Source organism: Ursus arctos, unplaced genomic scaffold (assembly GCF_023065955.2).
Source record: "Ursus arctos isolate Adak ecotype North America unplaced genomic scaffold, UrsArc2.0 scaffold_5, whole genome shotgun sequence".
In the NCBI taxonomy this organism is placed as follows: Eukaryota; Metazoa; Chordata; class Mammalia; order Carnivora; family Ursidae; genus Ursus; species Ursus arctos.
Window position 1 is genome coordinate 38915593 of NW_026623067.1, and position 26939 is coordinate 38942531.

The 26939-nt window shown below is 56.6% G+C and overlaps 1 protein-coding gene and 1 long non-coding RNA gene across 4 annotated transcripts; one reads left to right on the top strand and one right to left on the bottom strand.

Moving 5' to 3' along the window:
* Nucleotides 1–215: 215 nt before the first annotated feature.
* On the bottom strand, nt 216–26939 carry PCDH1 (protocadherin 1). Of its 3 annotated transcripts, XM_026499045.4 has the most exons (6): nt 26741–26939; nt 17904–18754; nt 12574–14769; nt 7131–7350; nt 6074–6112; nt 4846–4919 (listed from the first exon to the last, which is right to left on the bottom strand). In XM_026499045.4, exons 1-5 carry the CDS (start codon nt 26778–26780, stop codon nt 6087–6089), a joined length of 3333 nt encoding a protein of 1110 aa, XP_026354830.1. In that variant the 5' UTR covers nt 26781–26939; the 3' UTR covers nt 4846–4919; nt 6074–6086. The 3 variants fall into 3 exon arrangements, with proteins under 3 accessions (XP_026354829.1, XP_057163191.1, XP_026354830.1); XM_026499044.4 differs by lacking the exon at nt 6074–6112 and having other exon boundaries at nt 216–4919; XM_057307208.1 differs by lacking the exons at nt 6074–6112; nt 26741–26939 and adding an exon at nt 20205–21878 and having other exon boundaries at nt 216–4919.
* Nucleotides 20941–24570, top strand: LOC130542748 (uncharacterized). Its single transcript, XR_008957526.1, has 4 exons — nt 20941–21022; nt 22004–22104; nt 23816–23898; nt 24141–24570. It is a non-coding gene; the product is annotated as an uncharacterized LOC130542748 (long non-coding RNA).

Genomic DNA, 26939 nt, shown 5'->3' on the forward strand with positions numbered 1-26939 from the left:
CCCTGCGAAGCCCCGCGTATAGGAGTGGATGAAGGGGCGCCTGAGACCTCCGCTGTACCCGCGGTCGATCCGGGTTTACACGGAGGCTCATCCAGGATTAGTCCCTGCGCTCGGCTAATCCCAGCCGCTGAACCGACCTCGGGGTCGAGGAGCCAGGCCCACTCGGTGCGGGCGGGGGTAGGGGGAACGCGGGCCGAGCGGAAGCACGCGGCGGGGGGAGGGGCGCCCCGGGAGGCGGGGCCGGGAAACCGGCTGATCCGGTCTCTGTTCTTCGACCTCTCTCGAGCCGGTGTTTACTCGGGAGCCGGACGGAGGAGGCCGGGGCCGCTCGGGCCCGGAAGCAGGGGGAGGGGAACACAGTCCGAGACGAGGGTGAGACCTTTCCAGGTCCCCTAAATCGACCTCCAACCCCGGTTCCTGAGCGTGGCAGAGAGCGACCGACAGATGTCTCCCGCCCCTTCTCCCTTCAGTTCCGCAATTCATACTTGTTCCCAAAAGAAAGGGGAACAGTAAAGGATACCAGCCCCTCGGAAGAAGGCAGCAGCACAGCGTACCCTTCCCCAGCGCTCCTCGGCGCTCCCCCTCCATCCCTAGACCGAACCTCAGCTCCGGGTGGGGCCCTGCGGGTCGGGCACAGCGCATCGGTTGAGGGAGGGAGGCACTCTGACACGCACGGGGTAGATGTCTGTCCTCGGACTGCATTCTTTTGCCCGCCATTCCAGAGTGGCACCGGTTAATCCCAATGGGTCTCGGTCGCTCTGCACTCGGCCGCGTCCTCTGGCCCCCTCCAAGGCCTCTACCCCAGACTTAGCCCCCAGTGTCCCCGGGACGCAGGCCTGAGGGCCCGGAAGAAGTGAGGTGGGGTCCGGTTTTCACACTTTTATTGTAAAGCTCGGGAATAATTACACGGGTCTTCCATTGACAGCTCAGCAAACAAACCGGAAACGAACCGAACCGGAGGGGGTAGGGGCGGTGCCTGCGCATGCTCGCGGCGGGGGAGGGGGGAGGTCAGAGAAAGAGAAAGACAGAAAGAGACAGAAATCATTACAAATCAACGGGATTGTGCTCGCAGCGCCAGGGATGGGGCGGGGTGGGGGGGAGTGGGGGTGGGGCGGGGGCCCTTCCCGGGAGGAGCGAGGCGGTGGGAAGTGGCACGAACCAAGAGAAACACGACCCCAGTGTGGGCACCCGACGAGCCCCAACCCCCCCCCCCCGAACCCCACCCCCCAACACACGAGAGAGACACGGCCCCCCTCCCCACTCAGATAACCCGAGGAGACACAGTCTCCCTCTCCCCAGGGCAGACAAACCCGCCCGGGAACCCCATGGGCGAGACACAGTCCCCCCTCCCAGAGAAGTCCCGCGTGGAGACGCCCCCTAAGAGACTTTCTCATGGCCAACATAAGCTTTCCCAACACCAGGAGATAGCCCACACCCAGGGAGGAAATGGCTCCAGAGGCCGGATCCTCAGGAGAGAGGTATCCCAGAGCCTTCAGGAGAAAAGACAACTCAGAGCTGCCCAGTCTCATCCCAAAGTGCTGCAGGTCAGAGACACCCCCAGAGGAGAGATACAGGGAGGGCCAGAAACATCCCTTCCCAGACATGCTTCAGAGATAGCCCCCTTCCCTGGGAAGAGAGATGGCCCAAGACTGACATGCCTTAAGTACTCCCAGGAACCCTGGGAGGAAAACAGGCTCCCCAGAGAGCCTGGGTAGGGGGGAGACATGCTCCCATGGTCCCCAGAGGGAATACATGTCCCTCCAGAGACTCCCAAAGGGAGAGATAGGGCCTAGGGAGCCCCCGGAGGTGAGAGATGCCCCGGAGACCCTCCCCCAGGGATGTGAGACACACTTCAGGGACCCCAGGAGAGAAATATGTCCCCATATACCCTCCCCCTACCAAGAGACATGCTCTGAAGTAGGGGGTTGGGGACCAACTAGGTCCCCTCTAGGAAGACACTGACTGGGTCAGGCTGGGTTTGAGGGGGGGTCTCCTCTGGCCAAATGTCGCCTATTTGTACATAAAACTGTACGCGACACAAGGCATTGGGGAAGGGCTTCACAGACCTAGGACCAATAGTGGTGGTCCCCAGTGCTGTCACCCATCCCCTGCCCACCTTTGGTTTCACCTCTCGAGTGCCCAGGTGGTGACAGATTCAGAGCCCTGACCCCAACCAGGGGGCTGGGACTCTGCCTTCGCCTGTAGGAAGGGCTCCTCTGTGCTTCTCAGCCCTCCCAGCGATCTGAGCTACCCCCTTCCTTCTGGCTTCTCCATTGTGCAAAATGCTCCTCTGCCCTTCCACTCAGTGTTCAGGGGTCTCCAAGACCAGGGCAGGGTGCCCAGGCCACCAGGGGCTTCCAGGGGAGTCCACTGACTCCAGGAATGCCTCCTGTCTGGACCACCCTCTCCACCAAGCAAATGGGCCTCATACAATCTTCTTGCCAGAATCCTGACCTCCAGGACCTAGGATAGCCCTTGAGGCCACTGCCCCACCAGCTGGGCACATCATGTTTACCAACTCTACCACTATTGCACCTGCCCTGTTTGTGCAGGGGGAAGGGGGCTGTCTCTTCATCAAGCCCCCAGCCCACTTCTGGGCCTCCCCCAGGGAAAGGAGCCTTTGGCCAACCCCCAGACCTGGTTGCTGCCACCCCAGCCCACTCTACCCTCTGCCCTCAATAGAAGGGCTGTGTATGCTGAGGCTACCAGCCTAACAATGCTCTCCTTCCCAGCACTGTTACCCCAAGCCAAGTTAGGGGCAAGGAGCAGAGAATAGGGTGATTCTTCAGGCCCCTGGCTTTCCCGAGGTGGAGTGGGGTCTCTGGGGTTACAGGAGTCAAGACCCCAGCAGCACAGCTCCCAAAGGCACCAGACGACCCAGCAGCCTGTACCCACCCCTCCCACCCTTGGGCCGCCCCCCAAGCTTAGACTAAGTCAAGCAAGGGCCATACCCTGAGTCTCCAGCCTCCCAGCCTGGGCCCCTGGGGAGCTGGAGAGGTATGGGCCAAGGCAGTGGGGGGTTTCTGGAAGGAAGAGGGACTGAGGGTTTGAGATGGCCGCAGTGGGAGATGAGGGCTCTGCAGGATGCCCCTCACACCCTGGCCCCCTGAGGTGCAGAGAGGAATCCCACCTCATCATGGCTGACTGGGCTTCTCTGCCCCCCAATCTCCCCACCCCCTCCCCCAGGGGACCCCTGACCCTGGCAAAGGGAAGCCCAACTGGAAGAAGGGGGCCTGGAGCCCAGGGTGCCCTGAGGCAGCCCTTCCCACCCCCTGAGATCAAGGCAATGGTGGTTTTACAGGCTGACGGGTCAGTCATGGCAGGGGCTGGGGGGTGGGGGGCAGGGAGGGGGCAGGGTGCAGGTTCCCGCTATTAGAGGCAGCAACCAGCCACCCCTTGAGCAAACCTTCCTGCTCCCAACTCACCCAACCAGGCCAGAGGCACAGTCATCCCACCCCTGTCCAGCTGCCCCCCACAGCCTCAGGGCCCCTCTGTGATGCTCATCTGGATGTGGGGGGGGGCCAGCCTGAGCGGGGATCCCCCCCCAGGGCACAGCGCAACAGTTCCAAAAAAATAGAGATTTGTATTTTTAAAAAAAATTAAATAAAAGCCCAGCTCTGCTGATAGGCGAATGTTACCCCCATCCCCACCCCCACCCACCCATTGTTTCCCTGGCCTGCACCCCCATCCCACTACGGCCCCAGGGGTATTTACAACATGGAACAGTAGAGGCCTGGGTGGGGGGCACTGCGGCAGGGAGAAGGGGGCACAGGGCAGCCTCCCCTCCCCAGAGGGGTCCCCCAAGACAACACAACATCAACAAGAAAAGTTGCAAATCAGGCAGAAATGGGGACATCATTCCAAGGTCCTTATATACAGACACTGCATGACCAGCAGGGAAGGGGGGTGCCCGGATGGGATCAGGCATGGGCATGTGGCAGGCAGGTGGGCCAGCCCAGGAGCAGTATAGGAAGACAAGGCCTCCACCCCACTCCCACCCCCATCCCCACCCCACCTTTGGTAACAAAAGCCCTTCAGGGAGCCCCTGGCAGTCAAGAGTTTCCTCTGGGAGTTCCCAGGGAGAGGGGCTCCCCAGTTCAGCCCTGAAGCAGGGCTGGAATGGGGACATCCTGTCTCTGCCCTGGTCGGCCATGTGGGAAACAATGAGTTAAAAGTGTGTGGCCCACCCTTGACTCCACCATCTGCCCAAGTGAGGGGGTGCTCCCTAGAAGTCAAGGGAAGGGAGCCTAGTCATTGTAGAGGAGCCCTCTTGGGCACCAGCTGGGGGGAGCCCCATAAAGGGGAAGAAGGGCTCCCAGGGGCTGGGGGATGAAGTGAGGAGAGAGGACCTGGACCCTGCTTGGGGGAAGGGCCTGCGTGGTCATGAGGCCAGTACTCACCCCCACTTGGGGCCCTGGCTGGGAAGTCCACGCTGAAGGGGTCAGGAGCAGGACCCTGGAATGGGCCCATTTGGGACCTGGCCGGTGGCTGGGGGAGGGGCATGGCCACCGGCCAGAAGGGGGCTCACAGGTAGATCTCGCGCTTGGCTGTCTGGGCAGATGCCGGTGTGGCTGCAGGTGGGAAGTCCGAGGTCTGGGTCAGGGGGATTTCCTCCAAGGTGGCCGAGTCCTTGCAGGAATCATGGCTACTGTGGGAGAAGGCACTGTAGGAGGGCAGGAGGCGCACGGGGGCCGTTTTGGTGTTCCGGTCTTCCGGGGGGCTGGGGCTGCCGGCGCCCACAGGCTCCTGCCCTCCTCGGTCCTGGTAAGGCACGAAGGTGGAGAGTTTGAGGGCGCTGCTCTTGGTCCGGCGGCTGGGAGATGACTGGCCAGGCATCCAGCACGTGTCGGAGTGGCCAAACTCACTGCACTCCTGGGTACATGTGCCTGTCATGGCAACATCAGGCAAAGGGCGCAGGTCTGCACGAGAGAATGGGGAGGACGGTCTTCAGTCTTCAGGCAGAGTAACATTGCGAAGCTCCACTCCGTGGCTTCCCATAGGCACCTATGCCCTGCCTCAGAACAGGGGTGCATGCCCCGTTTGCCCACTGAGTTCGCAGGCATACACACCCGCAAATAGACACTCAGCCTCCTACCACCCACCGCCGGCTCTTCGCTCTCCTGCAGTCTATCCTTGAATAGATACGTACCTCCATCCTCAGCCACCCTCCAGCTCTCCTATCAACACACCCACCAGATCTGCCCTCAGACAGGTGCACAAACACACAACCCGTCTACGCACTCCCTCATCTATCTCCAGACAGGCTGAAAGAAGCAAATCTACCCTTAGGGGTGAGGAAACCCCCATCCTCATTTAAAGGTACAAGATCTCTGTCAGTCACCATACACACATATACACAAACACACACATACACACACTTATCCTCAGATAGGCATGGACACACAAATCTACACTGGGCATCTTCATCTTCCTTCTGAACCCCCTCACACCTCACCATGCTGCCAGCTATCCTGGAACCCCACCTTGCCCCAGCACAGTGAGGCCCTGCTTTAAAGCCAGGGAGAGGGATGAGCTTCTGTGTGGGGAGTTCACATAGAAGCACACACCCACATACTCACAAGCATACTCATGCAACCCCTCCCCACCTTACTCCAGCCCCCTATGCCAACCACCACCCCTGGCCTAGCCCCGGCTCCCTGCCCAGAACACCCACGGGAACAGGAGTTGGCCGCCTGACATCAGTAGCCGGTGCGGTTGCTGGGCAGCGGGGGTCTCCATGGGAACGGCTGGGCCATGAGCACTTCCTGTCATAGTTGCCCGTCCCGCCCTTGCTCAGGGACAGTACCAGGCGGTGACCCTCCCTCAGGGACAGGACTGAGCAGCATTGCCTGGGGCAGGGGCTCCCCTGATACCACCCACCCTGGCTTGGCCTCCTGCCAGTGCAAGGTGAGGAGGGGACAGCTCTGTCATTAACCCTCAAAGCACCAAGGCTCTTCAGCTCAGGGTTGGGGGACCCAACTTGGCATGGAGAAGAGCAAGGGCACTGGGTGGGCGGGGCTGGGTGCTGGGCCAAGTCCCACAGACCCCAGACCCCAGAGCAGCTCCCACATACCTGGCACTCCGCCTCAGGGCCTGCTCCGGCCAGCCGGCTCTGCGCGGGCACAAAAAGGACGAGACGGGCATGAGATAGAGCATGGAGGGACAGGGTGGGGTGGAGGGCACTCTGAGACCTAAGGCCTGGGATGTTAGACAAGCGTCCTGTGCCTGAGGGGTGGGGAGTGGACCTTTTCATCTTTTGGGGGGGGCAGTTTAGACTGAGGGAGGGGGCAAGACCCAAGGACAGCTCCAAGCTGGAGAGTCTTTCAGTCCCAAGGGGAAGCTTATTCATTCTCCCCCTGCAGAGGGTACCATGGATGCCTTCACACTCACACACACACACACACATGCGCGCGCGTGCCCGTGCACGCACGCATACGTACCACACACACACACACACACACACACATTTTGAAAGCACACCCACTATCCGTTCCCACACTGATCTCTGCTCTGGCCCAGACCTTCCTTCTGCCATCACCCTTCAAGCCTCTCCCAGACATGCCTTTCGCCTCCCCAGACCTCCCCACTCCCTTTCCTCAGCCAGACCCTCTCGGGCTCCTCCCCTCAGGGGATCACCATACCCTTTTCTGAGCTCCTCATAGCATCCGGGGGACCCTCCCCTTTCTCAAGGCCCTCTGACCCCATTAAGAGACCTTCATGACCTCAAGGTTCCCTCAAGCTTCCCTCACCACTGCCTGAGCCCTCTAGCCACCGTCCTCCCGGTCCCTGTTCCCTGGAAGGCAGTATGATGTGGTGCTGAATGCAAGGTCTTCAGAGTCAGAGAAGCCTGGGTTCGAATCTCTCCCAGGTCTGTCACTTCCTGAGTCTTACTTTGGATAAGTGACTCAACCTGTCTGGGTCTCAAGTTCCTGCACTGTAAAGAGAACAGTAAAGTTCTCAGATCAGAGTGGTTGTGAGGATTAAATGAATATACAGCTGAAAGCGCTCAGCACAGTGACCGCCGCTGAACACGCAAGAGCTCAATAAACGGAGGCTATTGTTAAAGTCTCATCGCCATTCTCAGCTTCTACCCATTCCCGGGGTGCCCTGAGCGTGCTGATGCTCCTCACCGTTCTCGGGGTGCTCCATCTCTCCTATGCTGCCATCAGGGGTGGTGCGCTCATAGTGGTCCTCAGGCAGAGCCAGGGGGCCGAGTCGGGGTCCCGAGGATGACTTGCTGGATGGCGTCTCGGACTCCTCCAGGCCACTGTCGTAATAACTGTGCTGGGATGGGTCCTGCAGCTCTTGGGCCTGACTGGTGGCGGAGAAGGTGACGCGTCGGTGAGGTAACTGCAGGGAGAAGGAGTGTCACTGCTGGCAGGCCAGCCTGCCCCGGGGGGCCCACCACCAGAGCGACCCCCAGCCCCAGCCAGGCCCGCCCCAGAGCTCCCAGTCCCCCAGGCCTCAGCAGCAACAGAGAAGAGGCCCAGCCCCCTAGCATAGCAGAACCCCCAAGAAAGCACAGACCCAATAGAGGACTGCCCCTTAATTCTGGGACAGCTCCCAGGAGAGCCAAGACCACACACTGCAAGTCCCACCACAGCACAGGCCCCAGTGTTATTTTAGCCCCCAGGCCACCACAGTAAGCCTAATCCAGTACAACCACTCGTCACAGCACAGCTTCCCAGTATTGGCACAGCCTTTAATTCCAGAACAGCCCACACCAGAATAGCACAATACCAGCCAACTCCCCTAATTCCAGCATAGCCTCAATCACAAGCAAGCTTCCAATTTCTAGAACAGCTTCCTTAAAGCAGTATTAACTCCTCATTCCAAAACAGCTCACCAATACCAGTACAGTTCCCTAATTTCCAAATAGCACCCCTGAACTTCAGCTCCTCACCTGTCTCATTGCTCTTTAACTTCCCATTGCTTCCATCCAAATGAGATCCCAATGTCTTTCTGATCCTCTGTTCCTACCCCTCCTGCTTGATGGTGTAGGCAGCCTCAGGACTCCCTGCTGCTTCCCCTCCCACTGGAGCCCCTTTGTCCCCACTTCATGCCCCTCCAGAGAGGCCTGGGAGTGGAAAAAAGTGGGAGGGAAGAAGGAAAGGGAGCCCCGATAACAAAACGATAACAAAACGGGGCCTCTTGGGGGTGAGGAAGCAGAACAATGGAAACTCCCCCATCCTCCAGATCAGGAAACAGAGTATTAATTGTAGAGGGCAGGGCCCAGGGCGACCTGGGCATAGGGGGAGGGGCCTGGCATCCATCAGGAATTAGGAAGGCTGGCCTCAAAGGGAGACTCCTTCTAGCAAATAGGAAGGAGCTTCTGGGAGGGGCCGCGGCTTGGTGGAGCCAGGACTTACAAGCTTGGACTGGGGGTTGGGGTGGGGGCAGTAGAACTGGGACAGGCTGCTCCCAGCCAACAGCCCTGTGCCTCTGCCATGGGTTAACGATCCTCCCAGGAACCTGGCAGCCTCAGCTTGGCACTTGGCACAACCAACCAGTCACCCAAACACCCACCTGGGACTGCCACTGATTTTCCTGCCATCCAGAAGTTAGGAGTTATGGAGGGCATAGACCCAGGGCCTCTGGAAGCCAGGGGTGGGAACAGCTCAGGCCAAGGCCCTATTGCTGCTGAGTCTCCAGGCTCCCTCCAATCCTCTAAGACATCACTGGTGCTTTGTCTTTACTCTAAAGCCCTCAATAGGAGCTTATCAGGAGGGCCAGAATGGGGGGATCCTGGGTTTACAGACCCATCCCCCTGATACCTCCCAATCCATCACAATCTTCATTCCATTCAAGGCAGCTGGGGTGGGGGAGGCTCTCAGGATGAGGAGCTCTTAAGCTGTTGGAAGGTGTCTCAGAACTGCCTTTCCATCTTGGCTCCCACCTCATCTTCAGGAATAGGCAACCCTTCTTAGGATTCGTGTTGTGATCCAAAACACCAAAGGGTCTGGGTGATGAAAGACGAGGTCCCCAAAATTGACCTGGGGCTGGGATGTCGTAAAGGAGCATCGTCCACCTGGTTGCGGTGAACAGTCTCCAGGAGGGGTCTGTGAGGCACCGGGCAGTCTGGTTGGCAGGTGCTTCTCTTCCAAGTTCTCTCCGAGATGATAGCCAGCAGCTCTCCCTCCCCCAAAAACCTATACCTGGTAATCCAAAGTTCATTCCTGCCTACTAGGCGTGTCACTTGGGCTTTTTTTCCTATGATTTTTTTTTTTTTTCCTGTAAAATGGAGGGTTGGGGCATACTCAACCCTAAACATTCCCTATAATTCTATCACTATCAGATCTTAGAAAGCCTAGATCCAAAATCTCTCTGACTCTAGTCCTGAAGCTTTAGACATTTGCTGAGTACTTCCTATTGGCTGTCCCTGCTGGTCCTTCAGATTCAACAAGTCTGAAACCAAATTCTTCTTTCTCTTCAATCAGCTTCTGCATGGGCAATGATTTCGTCACTATGCCATCACCCAGGCACAGAATTCCCATCTGGGAATCCTGGGAGCTGTCATACTCATTCCCCCAAATCCCTACCCTATATCCAATCATCCTTTGAGTCCTAGAGGTCGTTTCTCCCCAAGTTTAGCCAAATCCATCCATCATCCATTGTCCCCATGGCCACCATCTTAGTCCAGCCCTTAGAGTTTCCATCCTGTACCTTCACCTCTACCCCATTTATATCCACCATATGCTCTGGTGAACTTTCTAAAACTCAGTTCATCCAAAACTCATAAGCTTTCAGGGGCTCCCATTTCCTGTTAAGGAACTTTAGGCGAGGGATCTGTGTACTCTACAACCTTGAGTTCTTCCGGTCGCATCTCTCAGCTCTCTCCTATACCCTCCACTCCAGCCCTAACGCTCCCCTTTCTGCCCTCTCCCTGTCCCCAACTTGGCCATGCTCACTCCTGCCTCAGGAGCTGGCTCACTCGGTTGAACCTCCTGCCCAACTCCTGCTCATCACTGAAGAGCTGGCTCAAATCTGACATTTTCCTTCCAGGCACCCACTCCCATGTCCCATGCAGGTTTTTCCATACTGTGTTCCTCAAAGAAAGGGAGGGGGCACTAAGGTCAAATAAATTTGGAAAACCAGAGTTATACAAAGTCTAACAAAGTCCCCCCTCTTTCTTGCAGGCTTCGCAGAGCCTCTAATAGGCTAATGTGATAGTGCATCTCTTACTCCCCAAACTGACTTAATTAGGGGACCCCTCTTGTAAAGCACTGTGGATAACAGCAGACTCTGGGAATCAGATTTCCTGATGCTTTGTGTTTGAATTCTGACTCCACCACTAACCAGTTTTCACTTCTGGAAAATGAGCATTATAACGACTTATGTCACAAAGAGTTATGAGCATCGAATGAGCTAATTCACATAAAGTGCTGAGTATGGTGTAAGGACTAAAAAAAAAAAAAAAAAAGAAAAAGAAGCACCTAGTAGCAGCAGAAGGAATAGTGGAACAAGCTGGGAAATGCTTCACTATGGCACTTTCCACTCCACCTTTAAGATGCTCAATTGCCTCAACTTTTTACTCGTGTATCTCATACGAATATGACCATTTCCCCTCAGGGTCTAGTACCATGCTGATGACACAGTAGGATCTTGGCCTATGTGTTTTGATGATAACAATGGTGTTGTGGTTTGGTTGTGTCTGAATGTTGGGAGGTGTTCAATGTGGCTCCATGGATGTGTTGGGCTGCAGCTGAGTAAGGGATAATCCCTCAGATCCTGGGGAAGAAAAAGAGATGAAGAGGCTGAAGGAATAGAAGAGCGAGCGACCTGGCGGCAGCAAGGATGGGAACAAAAGAGAAAGAATGGTTGGTCAGGCGTTGCTGGTGGTCCCCCCAGAGATGCTTATTTGTCCAGGAGAAATGAAATGCAACTAGATTTCACTTGCCCACGCCCCACTCCTCCAAAGCCCCCAGGAGTGTTTACTTCGGGGGTACCCCCAGGGCATTGGGGAGTTTGTGGATGGAATCAGGGCAGAGAGCTGGCGCCTTGGACCTCCTGGGAGTGTCTCAAGCCTCTTCAGTCGCCATGGAGACACGTTGCCTCTGGCCTCAGACACTCCCCCAGGACCCGAGGCCTCTCACCCAGGCTTTAGCCCCAGTGCCCCTCAGGCACAGCCAGAGACAGGGCAGACCCAGGAGAGCAAGAAGTGAGAGACGGAGAGAGAGAGAGTGAGTGAGAGCCAGCAGTCCAAGGTGGCCAGAGCAAGGAGCTGAAGGAAGGGAAGGGAGGAGGGGCAGGACCAGGGTCCCTCAGCCTCAGAAGGGAGCACCCTAAGAGTGGGGATCCAGAGCAGGCCAAGCCCAAGAACTTGAGGATTCCCTCCCCCTCCCTGGGCCTTCCCTCCCAGTAGCCCAGGCTGGTGATCATGGCGGGGACACGCAGGGCAGGGTCCATTAATTGCTGGGCATTGAGTGATGTTGGGATGAAGAAGCTGAGAAAGGGACTTGGGAAGGTCTTGCCCTGAGGGAGGGTGGCGGGTGTAATCAAGGGCTTCTCTGCCTTCACCTGAGGTGGGCGGGCTGCACTTCACCCTCACCAGGTGCCCCGGCCGGAGCGCTGTCATGGGCTGCTCAGTGTGAGCAGATTGGAAGGGTCAAGTCTCAGCCAGTGGACAAAGGGCAGGACCTGGGTGCATCTCACTTGGGTGCACCTGCCCTTTCTTGGTGAAGGATGTCATTCCTGGGGGGAAGGCCTCACAAACACAGAGTGACGGGATACATTGCCAGATGTGGGGGGAGATGGGACGATGGTAAATGAAGACAGGGTTGGGGTAGAGGGCAGGTCTAGGAAGTAGGAAGGGGCAAAGAGAAGGGATGCGGAAATTGGGTAGGGACCTAAGGACAAAGGGCCGTTTCCAGTCTCTCTCACTCCTTCTCTCAGTTCCAGGAAAATAAGAAACCAAAACTCCAAAAATAGAGAACTTTATTGTCAGGGATAAGTGTTTGGGACTGGGGAAGGGGAGCCAGGGCCCAGCCCCAGGAGCCTGGGGTGGGGAAGAGGCTAACATAGCACATACAGAAGGCCCAAATAGGGAGGCCCCACCCCTCCCTGACAGAGTCCCTACCCAGTTACCCAATAGAACCACAGTCTCCCTGTTCCCTTCTAGAGAAGCACCATTGGGTGGTCTCAGCTAGAGACCCAGGTTTGGAGTAGACTTCTTTACTTCCCTTCTCCCCTTCTGCCTCCAACCCTTCTGCTCACCTGCCCATCAGCCCCCACTGGCAAGACCCAGCAGCTGTCTCAGCGTCTCGGGAATTGACGGTCACAGGCCTCTCCCAGTGGGGAGGGGGCAAGGAGGAGAATGCCACAGAGCACACCCTCCCTCAATTTTCACTCAGCCTAACCGTCTGTGCCTGGGCAAGGCAGCAGGGTCATCACCAAGGCCCCGGCATCCCCAGATCTTTGGTCCCACCTCCCACCACTGGCTTGGATTGGCCCCTACAGGGTGATGAGCCCACAGGTATGATACGCCTGCTGTCACTCCCATACCTCGGTCCAGATGGCCCCATGGTAGGGGTGGGGTAGGGGCCGGGGTGTGCTGAGCCGCAAGGGCTGGCCTACCTGCTTGCTGGGGTATTTGGGGGGGTTGGTGCGGTAGCTGTAGTCGGAGTACTGCTCAGAGCCTGTGGACGTGGTGTCACCAGTGCCCACAAATGTGTTTGCGGGTGGCAGGTCCTGCACCACCTGGTGCTTCTTGGAGGCCGAGGGTGACTGGGGCTGCAGCTGGATGGAAGGCAGCGGGGAATTAGAGCGGTAGTGGCGGCCCAGGTCAGGGCTGCCCGGTGGGTAGTTGAGGGGCAGGTGGATGCGGGGGCTGTCTCCGGGGGCATCACTCATCAGGTTGAACTTGAGGGATTTCTGCAGCCCAGCCTCATCCTCATCTTCCACTGGCTTCACGGGCTTCGGGGACTTGCTCTTCTTGCCCTTGCTTTTGTTTCCCTTGGAGGCTTTGCTGCTGGGCTTGGGGGCATACAGGTCCTTGGTCTCCTTCTTACCGGCCTGGTAGCCACTCTTGGCCTCCCGCTGCCGGCAGTAGCGCACAAGCACTGCCAGGGCAATGAGCAAGGCCACGGCCACAACACCGGCCACCACACCAAAGAGGATGTTGCCACGTTGCTTGGAGCGCTCGTATTCTGGATCCCCAGCGATGTCGATGTCCAGGGGCGTGTCCAAGCTGTGGCCCAGCAGGGTCTCCAAAAGCGTGCGGTTGGCCAGGGTCTCATTGACATAAAGGTGGACCAAGGCCGTGCCATAGCGTGGGGGCTTGCCACGGTCACTGACTTTCACCACCAGACGGTGCAGCCCGTGGTGGCGCCGCTCAATCTCCTTCTCGAGGGTGATGGCACCCGAATGTGACCCAATCTGGAAGAGTCCATAAGGGTTGCCACCAGCGATGCTGTAGGTCAACTCAGCATTGACACCGGAGTCAATGTCCTCAGCTGTCACCTGGCTGACCGTCTCACCAAGACGCGTCTGGGGGGTCAACAGCTGGTGGGAGGTGTTGGAAGGGGCGGTGATAAAGGGCGCATTGTCATTCTCATCCAGCACATTGATGGTGACGCCGACGTAAGCTGAGCGAGGCGGGACACCGCCATCCACCGCCTTCAGCTGGAAGGTATAGGTGCTTTGATGCTCCCGATCAAAGCTCAGGCTGGAGAGGATGGTGCCCGTACCATTTTGGATAACAAAGTCACCATTGTCCTGCTCCACCGTGAGCTGTACCCGGGCATTCTCCCCTTTGTCCCCATCAATGACAGTCACCATGCCCACTGGACTCAGCGCCGGCATGTTCTCCATCACTGAGAAGTTGTAGCCACTCAGCATAAACTTGGGGTCATTGTCATTGCAGTCCAGCACATTGACAAGGACGGTGGCTGTGCCCTGCAGGCTGGGGCTGCCCCGGTCAGCTGCCACCACCTTTAACTCATAACTGTCCCGCTGTTCCCGATCAAGGGATGTCTTCACCCGGATCTCCCCAGTGTCAGGTGAGATGGTGAAGAGGCCCTTGGCAGCTGGCTCAGGCTCCAGAGAGTAAACCAGCTCCGCATTGGAGCCCGAGTCGGCATCGCTGGCCGTGACTTCGGCGACCACTTCACCTGGCTTGTTGTTTTCTGGGAAGGCGACCTCAGTGACGCTCTGGGTGAAGACAGGGGCATTGTCATTGACATCCACCACCTGTACCTTGAGGGAATTGGTGCTGGAGAGCGGGGGGTTGCCAGAGTCCACAGCCACAATCTCTATGGTGTAGTCTTTGACCTTCTCGTAGTCGAGCGGAGTGGTGGTCTGCAGGAAGTACTTCTTTTTGCTGTCACTTCCCGTCTCACTGGCCTGGCGTAGCTGAAAGGGCACATCATTTGCCACCACACAGGTGACAGCTGCATTCTCTCCCTCATCTCGGTCAGATACCTGCACCAGGGCCACAGCTGTCTCCTCTGCCACATCCTCTGAGATATTAGCCATCCCGTCTTGATGGGTCACCAACCCTATGCCCCGGATCTCAATGGTGGGGGCATTGTCGTTCATGTCCTTCACCGTCACCACCACTTGGGCACGGGCACTCTTGGGGTTGGTGCCTCGGTCCTTGGCGAGCACTGAGAAGCGCAGGGTACTTAGGTCCTCACGATCCACGGGGCCCTGCACAGTGATAAGTCCAGTGTTCCTGTCCAGTCGCAGAAGACGCCTCACCACCTCAGGCGCCTGGTGGAATGTGTAGTCGATCTCCGCGTTGGCACCTTGGTCCGAGTCGTTGGCCTTCACCTACAGGGCAGGGGAGGAAAGAATGGGAAACGGGGATGCATTAGTCCCGGGATAGCAAATTAAGGGATGCAATGAGCATGGCAGATACAATTCATCCAATGCGGCACCCTTTCCAAAAGTGGCACATAGACTGCCCTTTTCCCAACCCTGACATGTGGCAGAAAGTACTGATCTCTTTCCCTGAGGAGCACAGACGCAACCTGCAAATCCTCAACCGTGTTACAAGCAACTAGTAGAGCTGGGACGGGGCACCATTCAACTCTGCTTTCCATTCCTGTACTACTGTGCCCAAATATGGGGATGAGGATCCAACTAGCAACCGGGGCAGCCTTTCCACCCAGTTACAGTGACCTTCAACCCAAGGTGTGAGGAGTAGAAGTGGCATGTCTGCATGACACACGTGCGTAATACGCATGTCTGCATCTACATGTGTTCTGAGACTGGGAGTGTATGCTAATATGTGAGAAGGTATGTGTTTGTGCACATGTGTGTTTGCGCCTGAGTGGAGACCCACATGCCCACCTGGAGGCCACAGGTGAGGGGATTTCTTTTGAAAGCAGCCAGGCAGGGATATGGGTCAGAAGGAGCCTGCCAGGCCACTGCTCTCTCAAACCGGGGAAACCTGTTTCAGCAGCTTCTTCTCCCCTGGCTGGCGCTGGCTAGGCACCAACTTGAGGAATCTGGGCGGCTGAGCCTGCGGCCGAGAGGGAGGGGTTGGTGCAGGCCACAGAGCCTGCTGGCAGCGGGCTGGGATCCCAGCATCAAACAATGAACTGTCTGTCCCTTTGCAGTGGGCACGCCCTCCCACGCCAACGCCAGTGCACACTCGACCCAAGTCTATACAAACATGGGTGTGATGGGGCAGCAGGAACCTGGTGGGAATGGCCATGAGGTACCACTGGTCAGGGAGAAACAGAGGGCTGGAATTACGTCACAGTCAGGCAGAATGTGCTGGCAGTAGGGGTGGGTGTGTGTGGGCAAACGGGGAGGACAGGACAGATATAACTTGGCAGAATCTCTGAGGAGCACCGCAGAAGAGTCCTGGGTTCAAATCCCAGCTCTACCATTTCCTAACTATGTGACCTTGGGCCAATTACTCAATTACCCCAAGCCTCAGTCTACAAATGTATAAAATGGGATAATAATAGAACCTATTTCACAGGGCTGTGGTGAGAATTAAATAATACTTGTAAAAATGCCTAACGCTGCCTGGTACATGGCAAGTGCTCCCTAAATAGCATTTATGCCCCTTTTCATCCACCCATCCACCTGTCCATCTCTGAAAGTCAGTGCTAACACAGTGCAGGGCACTGCATCTAGCACGGTCTCAAACCACTGCTAGTCTCCTCTCCTTCCTGTCGGGAACCAGGACTTTTTCAACAGTGGAGACACCTGGGCAGGACATCCCAGCTATCCCGGGCCCTGTTCAACCCTGTGAGAGCCAAACTCTGTTTCTTCTCATCACCTGCCCTGCCCCCAGTCTATCTCTCTGTCACCTACCTTTTTGTTATGATTCCCACTTCTCCCTGTCTCCAGACTGGTCACCTGGCTTCTTATCTACCTCCCTTGCCATCTTACCTCCTTTTGTCTCTGTGACTCTTCACTTCTGTCCCTGTTTCCCTCCCAGCCTTGCTCAGCTCTTTCTCCCTCCTTCCCATCTTCTCTTTTCTGCCCCTTCTCGAGCCCCGTCTCTGCCCAGCTCTTCTGCTTCAGCCCACTGGGAGGGCGTGTAGCTGCTACACGCACAGGCTTTGAAGCCAGACTGTTGGACATAGCCAGAGTGGGCTGTGAACACATCAGCTGGGTGAGATCAGGCAAGTTTCCAAATCTCTGTGGGCTCAGTTTCCCATCGGTGAAATGGGGATAATGCTTACCTTGTACTGTGAGGATTACATGACATAATACACATAATGTGTTCAGAACAGTGCCTGGCACCCAGGCTGTTATTATTCACCATCTCCGACTGTCTGTCTCCCTTTTCTTCGTCAGACTCTCTTCCACATGTTCAAGTCCACCAGCCTCTAAAAAAAAGGCTAAATCTCCTCCCCATGCCCCACTTCAGTGTAAGGACACAGAATGAAGGGTTTCCCAGGACCATAACGGTGTGCAGGGCAGGCTGAGCCCTCCTCAGCTCCCTCACTTCAAAGACAGACAGCTTCAGCCCAGGGGGAAGGAGAAAGGAGCTGGAGCTGGCAAGACGCCAGGGCTGAGATGACAGCGGGAGATACGCCCACCTGTCTGCAGGGACGCTTTCTTTGCTCCCTCCCAGGCCCTGGCCCCACCAAGCTGCCCAGCCCCTGGGGCAGTTCCCATGGAGAGGGGTGCTGAGAACTTCAGCAGAGGCAACCGACCCCCCACTGGGCCAAGCACCCCACACTCATGAGCACCCTGTGCCTAGGGAAGGAAGCTGGTGTACAGACAGACATCTGAATGCAGTTTTCTAGAACTCTGAGGACTCACTTGGCTAAAATAATCTCATCTGACTGTCAGGGAGAGGCAAAGAAAGGCTCTGTCCTCTAGCTTCAGGAAAATCTCATCTGGCCGAAGCGCCAGTAGTTGGGAAGATATTCTCATCTCTGGAGAGACTGTTCTTGTTCCAACTCGGCTCACCTGGCTGGGGAGGAGGGTATCATTGGCCTTGGTAGGGCTTTCACTTCTCCAAAGTTTCTCCAACTTGAGTCTGCTTTGGGTATGGAGGGACTGCTGTTCCTGTGCTATGTCACTAAGTTGCTTCTTTTTTTTTTTTTAAGATTTTATTTATTTATTTGAGAGAGAGAGAGTGCCCACGAGCATGAGTGGGGAGGGTGGGCAGAGGGAGAAGGAGAAGCAGACTCCCCGCGGAGCAGGGAGCCCAATGTGGGGCTCCATCTCAGCACTCTGGGATCATGACCTGAGCCGAAGGCAGCCGCTTAACCGACTGAGCCCCCCAGGCGCCCCTCACTAAGTAGCTTTGTAGAGGAAAATAATATCACCTGCGGGGATAGGAAGGTCTCACTAGATTGGGGCTGGGAGAAGAGCTCTTACCACAGAATCCTGGCAGTTTACCCCTAAGTGAAGAGAACTCTCACCAGGTGGGGTTGGGCTCCCATTTCTAAAGGTGGGAACCCTGACAGTTAGATGGAAGGACCTCTCACCTGGATGACCGAGTGGCCGATGGGGCTATTCTCAGACAGTTCAGCCTCGTAGGAGGGCCGCTCGAACTTGGGGGCGTTGTCATTGGTGTCAAGCACAGTGACTCGCAGCAGGGCACTGCTGGCGCGTGGGGGGCTGCCACCATCCTGCACCTTGATGGTGAGGTCATAGGAATCCCAGCGCTCCCGGTCCAGGTTGCCCATTACGATGAGCTGTGGTTGCTTCCCCTCCTGGTCCTCTGCCACCTGAAGCCCAAATAGCTCCTGGGCCTCGGGCCCGGCCTGCAGCTCATAGGATGCCACGCCGTTAGGGCCAGCATCACGGTCAGAAGCCACTGGGATGGGGAAGAGTGAGCCGATGTTGGTATTCTCAGGGATGGGTAGCGTGATGACTGGCGAGGCGAAGTTGGGAGTGTTGTCATTGATGTCCTGTACCTCTATCTGGCCCTCTAACAGCCGGGGACTGCCATTCTGCACGAGGTCCGTAATAGACACCTCAAACTCCAGGATGCAAGGCTCACCAGGGAGCTGGTTCTGGCATTCACGGAGCCCCTCGCGGTCGATAGAGGTCTCAGTGGTGAAGATGTCTCCCGTCTTGCCATCCACCCGCAGGTATGGGGCGCCTACCTCTAGTTTGTACAGGTGGCCCACATCTGGAAAACCATAGTCAGCTGCGAGGCTCCCAATGAGGGTGTTGGGTGGCTGTTCCTCTGGCACCTTATACACCACCCGAGTGGCATGGCCTGGGGATGCCGCCAGCAGAAGCAGCAGTGCCAGCAGCAGCAACCGTTGCCCCCCGGGGCCTGGGCTGGGCCTCAGGGGCCCCATCCTGGAAGGATCTAGAATCAGGAGGGCTGCAAGGAGAAGAGGCAAAACAGGTCAGCAGGGAAGAGGAATCCGGCCCTGAGGGTTGCCCACGCCAGGCCCTGACTCTCCCTCTGCCATCTATACACTATCCCATGAAGAAAGCCTAGCCCCAGCCCAGAGCCCTGATTTCAGAACCCAGAACCCTGAGTTTCACTCACAGCTGGGTGTAGCAGCAGTGTCTGCCCCAGCTGGAGGAGCCGGTAAGGGCCCGGAACAGGTCTAGAGCAGCTCCCGCCCATGAAACGCCCTGACTCTCCTGACACTCCCTCCTCCCTGCTCTCTATTCTGTGCTTTGCCCAACACCTCCTTCTCACCAGCATCCTGCCTTAGTCACCCATGGTAATTACCCTGATACTGAGATACGGAGAGGCAGCAAGTGGAAGGGTAAGCCCTTAAGCACCCCCCACATATGTGGTAGGAAAGAGACACAGGCACCCCTTATATTCCCTGGATCCCACACTGAGGGCCACTCAGGATGGCTAGAGGGAGCGGGAAGATGTCTCATTTCTCTTTGTTCTGAGATGCCAGTCAGTATATGCGTATGAGATATGACATGTTAAATCCCTCTTTCCTGACAGTAATCACCCAGAGTGCCCAATGGCCCTGCTCCCATGAAGGGCCAGCTTAAACTAGGCACCCGTCAAGGCTTGGAAACAGCTAGAGCTGAAGAGTAGGAGTTAGCCACCCACCTCCCCCCAAACACACACTGCCCCCCCACTTGGTTCCCAGGACTCCTCCTCCTCTCTTCCTCCCCTGTGTCCATGGGGGGAGGGGAGACACTGACAGGTGTGTGGAAGAAAAGTTTAGAGGTCAAGACTGGGGTCAGGATTGTGGTCAGGGCTGACTAGCCCTGGAATTGGCTTTGGGAGCTGCCCTGGCCTGTCCTTAGCAACTGTGAGCCCAGCAGGTCTAACAGGGACAGAGTTGCCAATGCCACCACCAGCCTGTTCCTGACCACTCCCCTCCAAGCTCTGCTCCCAGTCTCTCAGTAAACATCTGGCTCCTATTTGGCCCCTCTCCCCACAAACATCTGGCCCCTATTTCATACCTGGCCCCTTCCCCTTTGACTGGTCCAGTCCCATCTCTGACCTGCTTCTCTGTGCCCACCCCCAAATCCTTCCAATTGGAGCCCTATATGCCATAGCCAACCACAAGCTGCATCCTCATCACCCCAATAACCACTACTGCCCATCTCCCCCGCCCAGCTTTGAGGCTATGCATTTGCAGACTCCGGCCAGACCTGCTATTGTCCCAGTCTTGACCCCCTCCTTCTCTCCAACAAAACCATGGCCAGCCCCTCTATTCAAATCAAAAGTCAAGCCCAGCCTTTTCAGCAGAGGGTTCAGGCTCACTCTCCTTTACCCACCTCCCCACTTGTACCTGAAATACCTACCCCCTCCCAAAATCCTACCCATTCTTGTCATAGACCACACCTACCTCACTGAAGGCAGGCTCTGATCCCCCAGGAAGCCTTCCCAGGCCTCTCCAGCCCATGGTGACCTCTCCTTTCTCCAACTCACAGCCACTATTGTCTGCCCCAATCCCGAGGCAATGAATCACAGCTGCCTGGACCCGCCCACCTGCCTGTGTTGTTCAACCCCAGTACTGTGCACCTATTCCAGTGTTCTCTGGCTCTTAGGGCAAATGTCAGACTTCCTGAAGGTAGGGCCAGACTCTCTACACTCATTCCCCTGCCCCAACCCACGCATGTTCACAAAGCTAGGCACATGCATTCAACAAATGTTTACCGTGCACTTACAATGTGTGAGGCTCTGTCCGGGGAACTGGGACACAGCAGCCTACAAGATAGACTCAATCTGCTATCCTGGAGCTCACAACAGTTCTAACTCAATGACTATTTGTCATTTTTGTTTGGTTGTAATCATTTGGCACATGTAAGGAATCAGGGTGGAGAAGACATCAGATAGTCTGAGAACCCCAACTATCCATTTCCTGGGTGCTGAGCAGGAGAAAATGATTTAGGGCCTCAGTTTCCTTATCTGTAAAATGGCAATACCACCACCTATTTCCTAGGGAGTTTGAGCTCATATGGGCTAAATGCCTAGCACACACATTAAGTACTCAACAAACGCTCCCTCACAGCACTTACAATTGTAGTTATGTAGCTATTATATGGGAAATAATTTATCAATTGTCTTTCTTACAGGACTGAGCAAAGAACAGGAGAGCCTCTGCTTTGGTTGCTCCTACATCCTCAGGATCCTGCCCTGGACCCGGTGTACAGTAGACACTCAGTAAGAGCTCCTGAAGGACTATTTTAGCTCCCAGGTTTAGCCTATCCTGGCACTTTCTGGGTGATCCCTGCTTATTTCCTTGCCCAATTCCCTGACTCCATCAAGAACCTATTGGGGTCAAATTTAATCCTTCTCTGTTCAGGTCCATCGTAGACTCTCAGCAAATGCTCAGTGAACGCAGGTTCCTTACCAAGTCAAACACTACACTTCCTTCACGTAGCATTCCCAAACCGCACCTCCTCCCTGGTCACTCCTTGGCAGTAAAGTGTTCAACGTAGGTGAAGCTGTTAATCAGATTAGTGTTTGTGCTCCTTCCTAGTTGCAATCTTAATCTCTTTAAAGGAAGAAGGAATTTATCTAATGCTCCATTTGGATTCACCCTCCAGCCACTTCCCATCTACCTGAAAGGACCTGGCACAAGGCTCATCTTACTTTCAAGTTCCAACTGAAACATGGCCCCAAAGGACTGCCTCCAGAGAACCTCATTCCCTTCTGGGTACCTTAGCCTGCCTTCCCCCCATGGCACACACACAATGGATCATTCTGCACACCAATTCCATGCATAAGTCTTGGCAGGGTGGGGTTATATGGGAATGACCCTAAACCTGACACAGAGGAGAAATAAGGCAGTGACTGCTTGCCTCACTCACTCTCTCCAGAACAGGGATTCTTAACCTTTTTTAGATCACAGCCCCCTTTATGAATTTTATGAAACTATGGTGCAGATTTTTCCAAGAAAAACGAATGCTCACAAATTTTGGCTAAAAAATTCAGAGGTCTGTGGTCTGACAGAGTCAGAGTGACTTTGATTTGTAGCAGGTCGAAGAGCTACAGATAAAGCCCATCCTTTCCCCTCCCAGGGTCACAACCCAGGGCTCTAACCCCTCAGGCCTCCCAGGCAGCACAGACACAGGAAGCACCCCCCCCCCGCCCCCATACACATTCTTTTTCCGTCTCACTCATTCACCCTGTCACCCTTAGGAGATCCCTTACTCCAGCCAGCAGAGGAATCAGGAAAGGATTATGGTATACAACTTCGGAGGTGGAAAGAGAACCACAGAGAAATATCCAAGGCCAGGAAGGTATGGGGAAAAGGGTGTTTCTGGGAGGTAGGAATTTGGGGGAACGTGGGTTTGGAGGCGTGGCTACCCAGAGTGAAACCAAGAGTTGAAGAAGTTTTAAGGCCCATGAAGCACCTGAAATGCTCCTTTAAAATGAGTATTGTTTGCCCCCCCCCCCACTCCCGGAGTTCTGATTCTGGGGGAGGGACCTGGAGAAACCCCCAGGCAGCAGGGTGGAGGCAACAGGATGCGCCATCAGGGAAAGACTAACTCTAAGAAGTACTGGGTCCCTGGAGTTGAGAAAGAAGTGCAAATTCTTCTGTCACCTTTGCCATCATCATCACTGTCATCATTATCATCATCATCCCAGCTAACATTCCTTGAGATTTTACTCCATCTGCATATCCCATCTAATCCCCACCCTCCGAAAGGGGTACTTTGTTATTACAATGCTCCCCATTGTACAGATGATAAAATTGAGGCTCAGAAAGAATCATGAACTGTCTCAGGTCACAGAAGTAGTAAGCAGAGTCAAGATTTGAGAAATAAGAATACCTCTTCACATTCCAGAGTTTGGGGGAAAGGCTGGATGAGGGGGAAGGAAAATCCACAAAAGTCACAGAGGCTAGAATATGTTGGCTGAGTAGCCCCCCACCCCCACCCCTGGGCTGCCAAACTTGCCTGGCAAGGAAAGAAAGAGAGAGGGCTTAGGGTTCAAGGGCTGAACAACCCCAAGCCTCCCAGCCTGAAGCTGTCCCCTCCCCCCACCCAGGGGCCCTAAGGATGCAGGGACAAGAGTCAGAAGAGCCAGGAGCAGCAGTGAGGCACCTCACCCCTGCCCCCACCATCCCTGAACTTTGCCCAGGTTATGGCTGGTTATTGAGAGTCATTAGTTCCAGGAGGCAGCTTCTGAAGAGATTAGCACCTTATCTGCCCTTGCCCAGGCCCTGGCTGCCTTCCTGGCAAGGGTGTCCCCACCTCTGCCCAGTGACATAGGCACCCAGGACCCTGAGAAGCAGAGCTGCAGCACTCACAGTGACTCATTCTTCTTAGGCCTGAGGAGAGCAGTGAGGTATGAGGGGGCAGAGTCCAGGGAAGGCCAAGGAAACTGCCATCTGTGTCAACATGTTGGAGGGGGTGGGGAGGATAGCAGTATGGGTTCACCTGGAACCTTCATTTCCAGCCCACCTCAGGGACCAGGGTCCACTTTCTGCTGAATGCTAGAACACCCAGAGGCAGCCATCAGTGTCCCAGTGACCAAGTCAGCTCTGACCACCCCCCCTTAGCCCTGCACTGTTACACAACAGCCACTGCCACTGTGGGCACGAAAACCAAGGGACAAAGCCAACCTCTGGGAGAGCAGGGTAAGCCTTAGCAGGGCTGTGTGGGGTGGAGCTATTCAGAGGCTTCCCACAGTGAACAAGTGTACAGCCCTCAGCTCCTCTCCCCTCTCTTTCACAACCCTCTATTAGCCTCTGCAGGGCTTCCAGGCACCTGCATTCTTGAGTCAGAATGTTGGGGTTCAAACCCTTGCTCCACCACTTCCTAACCATGTGACCTTGGCCAGGTGACTTCACCTTTCTGAACCTATTTCCATATCGTGAAATGGAAATAATCAATTCTGCCTCGTGGAAGTTATCTGGGAGATGAGATCTGTGGCATTAAGATCGATTATATCGTAAAGGACCAGTATATATATATAAAATAACTGAGCAGAGCATTTTATTTCCAGCACCAGGCACACATTAGGTGCTCACTGGTTCAGTAAATAAACGAATCCATCCCCTGCTGGTTGGGAAGACCTATGAAGACAAGGTTGGTGTGTATGTTACCACTATACTGCATCCTCACCACCCACTCTGGGCCCTGGCAGATAGAGCGAGCAGGTGCTAAATTTGTTGTTGAAAGAATCTCACTCTGCAGCACCGGCTATCCTTGCTCATGGTAGGGGCAGCCCTACCATATCAGAAGGGCCTCCTCCATCTCCTATCCCCACCCCCAGGCCCTCTCCTGGTGCTGCCACCCCTCTCCTCCAGCAGTTCACCATCTCTCTCTAGCCCAGATCTCCTGACCAAGTAGCCACAGCAGCAGCCCCTCCGCCAGGAAGATGCCACACCAGCAAGACACCCTCTTCCAGCTGAAGTCCCTCTCGGAATTGGCTTGGGGGAGAGAGGGGAAACTAAACGCTGCCAGAACTGAAAACAGATCTGCTCCCCTACTACACTACCCTTACCTGTCTCTGGAGGCCCTTCTCATCCCTCTTCCCTGATTCCATTCCATGCCCTGCTCTAGTTGTAATTACAGATTTCAATCCTCCTAGACCTCCACATCAAGAAAGTAGCCCCCACCCCTAGGCTGTCATGAACACCTTCTGAGCGCCCTCTTTCCAGGCAGCTACCGAAGGTTGGCTCAGAGCGGGAAATGGAAGGCTCCCTCCGTCTTCCTGCACTATATCTTGGACTCCGTCGCCGCCGGGGCAGCCCCCGTCTACACTGCTGTGGTCAGCGGGTACTCCCCGCACACACCCAGAGCGTGGGCGTCTCCTCCCAGAGGACGCAGTAGTGTGGGGGTGGGGGTGGGGAGTGGGGATGGCTGTTCCTCCACCATCCTCGGACTCGGACGGCCCCATCCCCCCCCCCCCCAGCGACATAGGGCCTCCGGGAGCTCAAGGTGAGGCGGGGGCGCGGTGAGAATGTGCCTCTGCCAGTGGGCCCCTTGTGCCCCCTGCCCGAAGGGCCGCCACGGGAAATGCCTCCTCCTCCGCATCTCGGCCCTCTGCCTAGGGTCCCCAGCAAGCGGGCGTCGGCGGGAGCCGAGCAGCGGGCGCCGGGAGGGGGCGGGGAGGGAGCCGGCGCCGGAATCACAAAGCGTGGCGAGCCAGGCCGGGTGGGGACATTCTCCTTAAACGGACCCTCTCACAGCTACCGGAAAGGGGTCTTTGCCCCGCGCTCGATCCTCAAAGACCTCAACGCTACGCCGAATATTTCCAGCTAGAAGAAATAGTCGCCAATCATTGCTGGGGAAACTGAGGCCAGAAATCGGGGCTCCCGAGGGTAGCTGAGTCCATCTCGCCTACCAATTCTGCTCCTGCGCGTGCCGCGATCTCCCTTCGGGCCCCAGGGCCTTGCCCGCGCACACGACTCTGGCCTGCAGCCGGCACCCGACGGAGGGGGCGTCCAGGTGTGAGAGGGACACAGGTGTGCGGGACCCAGGTGTGCTGGGGACCCAGGTGGCTCGCAGAACGCAGCTAAATGACCCGAAGAGGGTCGCAAACACCGCCCCAGGCTTGCACCCTCTGCAAAAGGACCTAGGGCCTTGAAGCCCAGGGGAGCCGGGATGGCGCGGCCTGCCAGTCCAGCCTGTTCCGGGAATACCCGGCGGCCCCGCCCGGGAGTTGGGGTGGGGGAGACGCGGGCAGGAAAGCCGGTCCGGCCAGCCCCCAGGGTTCCCGCGGTGCTGATAGTCACAACAACAATGTCGCGATTAAGATGATGGGACGCTGGGGGCTCTCCGACCGCCCCGCGGCTTCCCAGGACGGAATCTGGCCTCCGACGGAGAGAGACTGTGTGTGTGTGTGTGTGTGTGTGTGTGTGTGTGTGTGTGTGTGATCAGGCTGCAAGGTGTAATGTGACACTGTTGGTGTAAGGTGTGTGTGACACCCAGTGTTAAGATGTGTGAAGCAATGGATTCTGTGTTTGCGCCCGTGAGGCGCCGCTGTAGGTTCTACTTTCTGTGTTAGGGTGTGTGCCGTCAAGGCGTGTGCTGAGACACGGGGGTTGTGTTTATGTGGGTGCAGTCGAGGGGGGCAAGCTAGACCTCTGTTGTGCATCTATGCTCTGGCCAAGGAGTGGGTAACATAATTTATGTTGGGGTGTGTTCCTTAAAGGAATATGTACGTGCGAGGGTAGGTTTTGAGTGTTCATTTGCGAACTGTGGCCGCGACACTCGTACATGAGGGCACGGGATTGTGTTTGTGTGACCATGTCGCCGAATGTCACACCCGGTTGTGTTCTGTTGCTCTGTTATGGCCACGGGTTGTGCGTCCGTGCTGCTGAGCGTGCAGACGCTGAAGCGGATTCTGAGCTAGTGACGGTGCCCCAGTGGGCGCTGGTGTGCGGGAGGTATGTCTGTGTGCACATATGTACCGATGTATGTATGCGTGTACATATGTCCGTGTTCTGGCCCTCTGGGTGCCCGCGGGGAGCTGGAAGCGCCTGGGTGATCCGAGCTGGTCGCCCAACAAGTGTGTGTGTATGTTGTGTACGAGGGTCCTTGCCTGCTTCGTCCTCGGGGAGCCCCCCCGCCCAAACTGGGGGCTGCGCGCTTCCCCCAACCACCTCCATTCGGCGCGCTCCTAGAGTCCTCTTATTCCCCGCGGCTCCAAACGCGCGGGGGTGCGGGACGCCGAGGCAGAGGTCCGGTTCAGCACCCCCTCTCCTCGTTCCGCTTCTCGCCGCGGACTTTGGAGGCCAGGGTGCCCCGACCTCAACCCCCGGTCCGAGCTCCCAGACGCCCCCACCTCAGCCCCGGCGCGCTGAGCACCGCCTGGGCCCCCGTGGCCTCGCTCCGCCGAGCGCCCCTCCCTCAGCTCCCGCCGGCTATGGCCGCTCCCAACCGGGAGCCGCCGCCGCTGCCTCCACCGCCACTGGATCCTTACCCGCCTCGGGGCAGCGCCGGCCGCCGGCCCTGCTGTCCATGAGCCGCCACCGGCCCCGGCCCGGGCTGCGGCTCGGCACGGCTCGGGCTGGCGCTGCGGTTCAGGCTCCGGCTCCGGCTGGCTCTGGGCACAGCAGCCCCGGCGGCTTCGCGTCCGCGCCGCGCTCCCGCTCCCCGAGTGTGTGAGGCGGCGGCGGCGG

What these genes read in the sequence shown, in the direction of transcription:
- PCDH1 (XM_026499044.4), bottom strand. Translation starts at nt 26,780, where the DNA reads ATGGACAGCAGGGCCGGCGGCCGGCGCTGCCCCGAGGCGG. An exon ending in CCAAATACCCCAGCAAGCAG is followed by an intron (nt 7,351 to 12,573) that starts GTAGGCCAGCCC and finishes TTCTCCCTGCAG; the next exon opens with TTACCTCACCGACGCGTCAC. An exon ending in GATGGAGCACCCCGAGAACG is followed by an intron (nt 4,920 to 7,130) that starts GTGAGGAGCATC and finishes TCTCTCGTGCAG; the next exon opens with ACCTGCGCCCTTTGCCTGAT.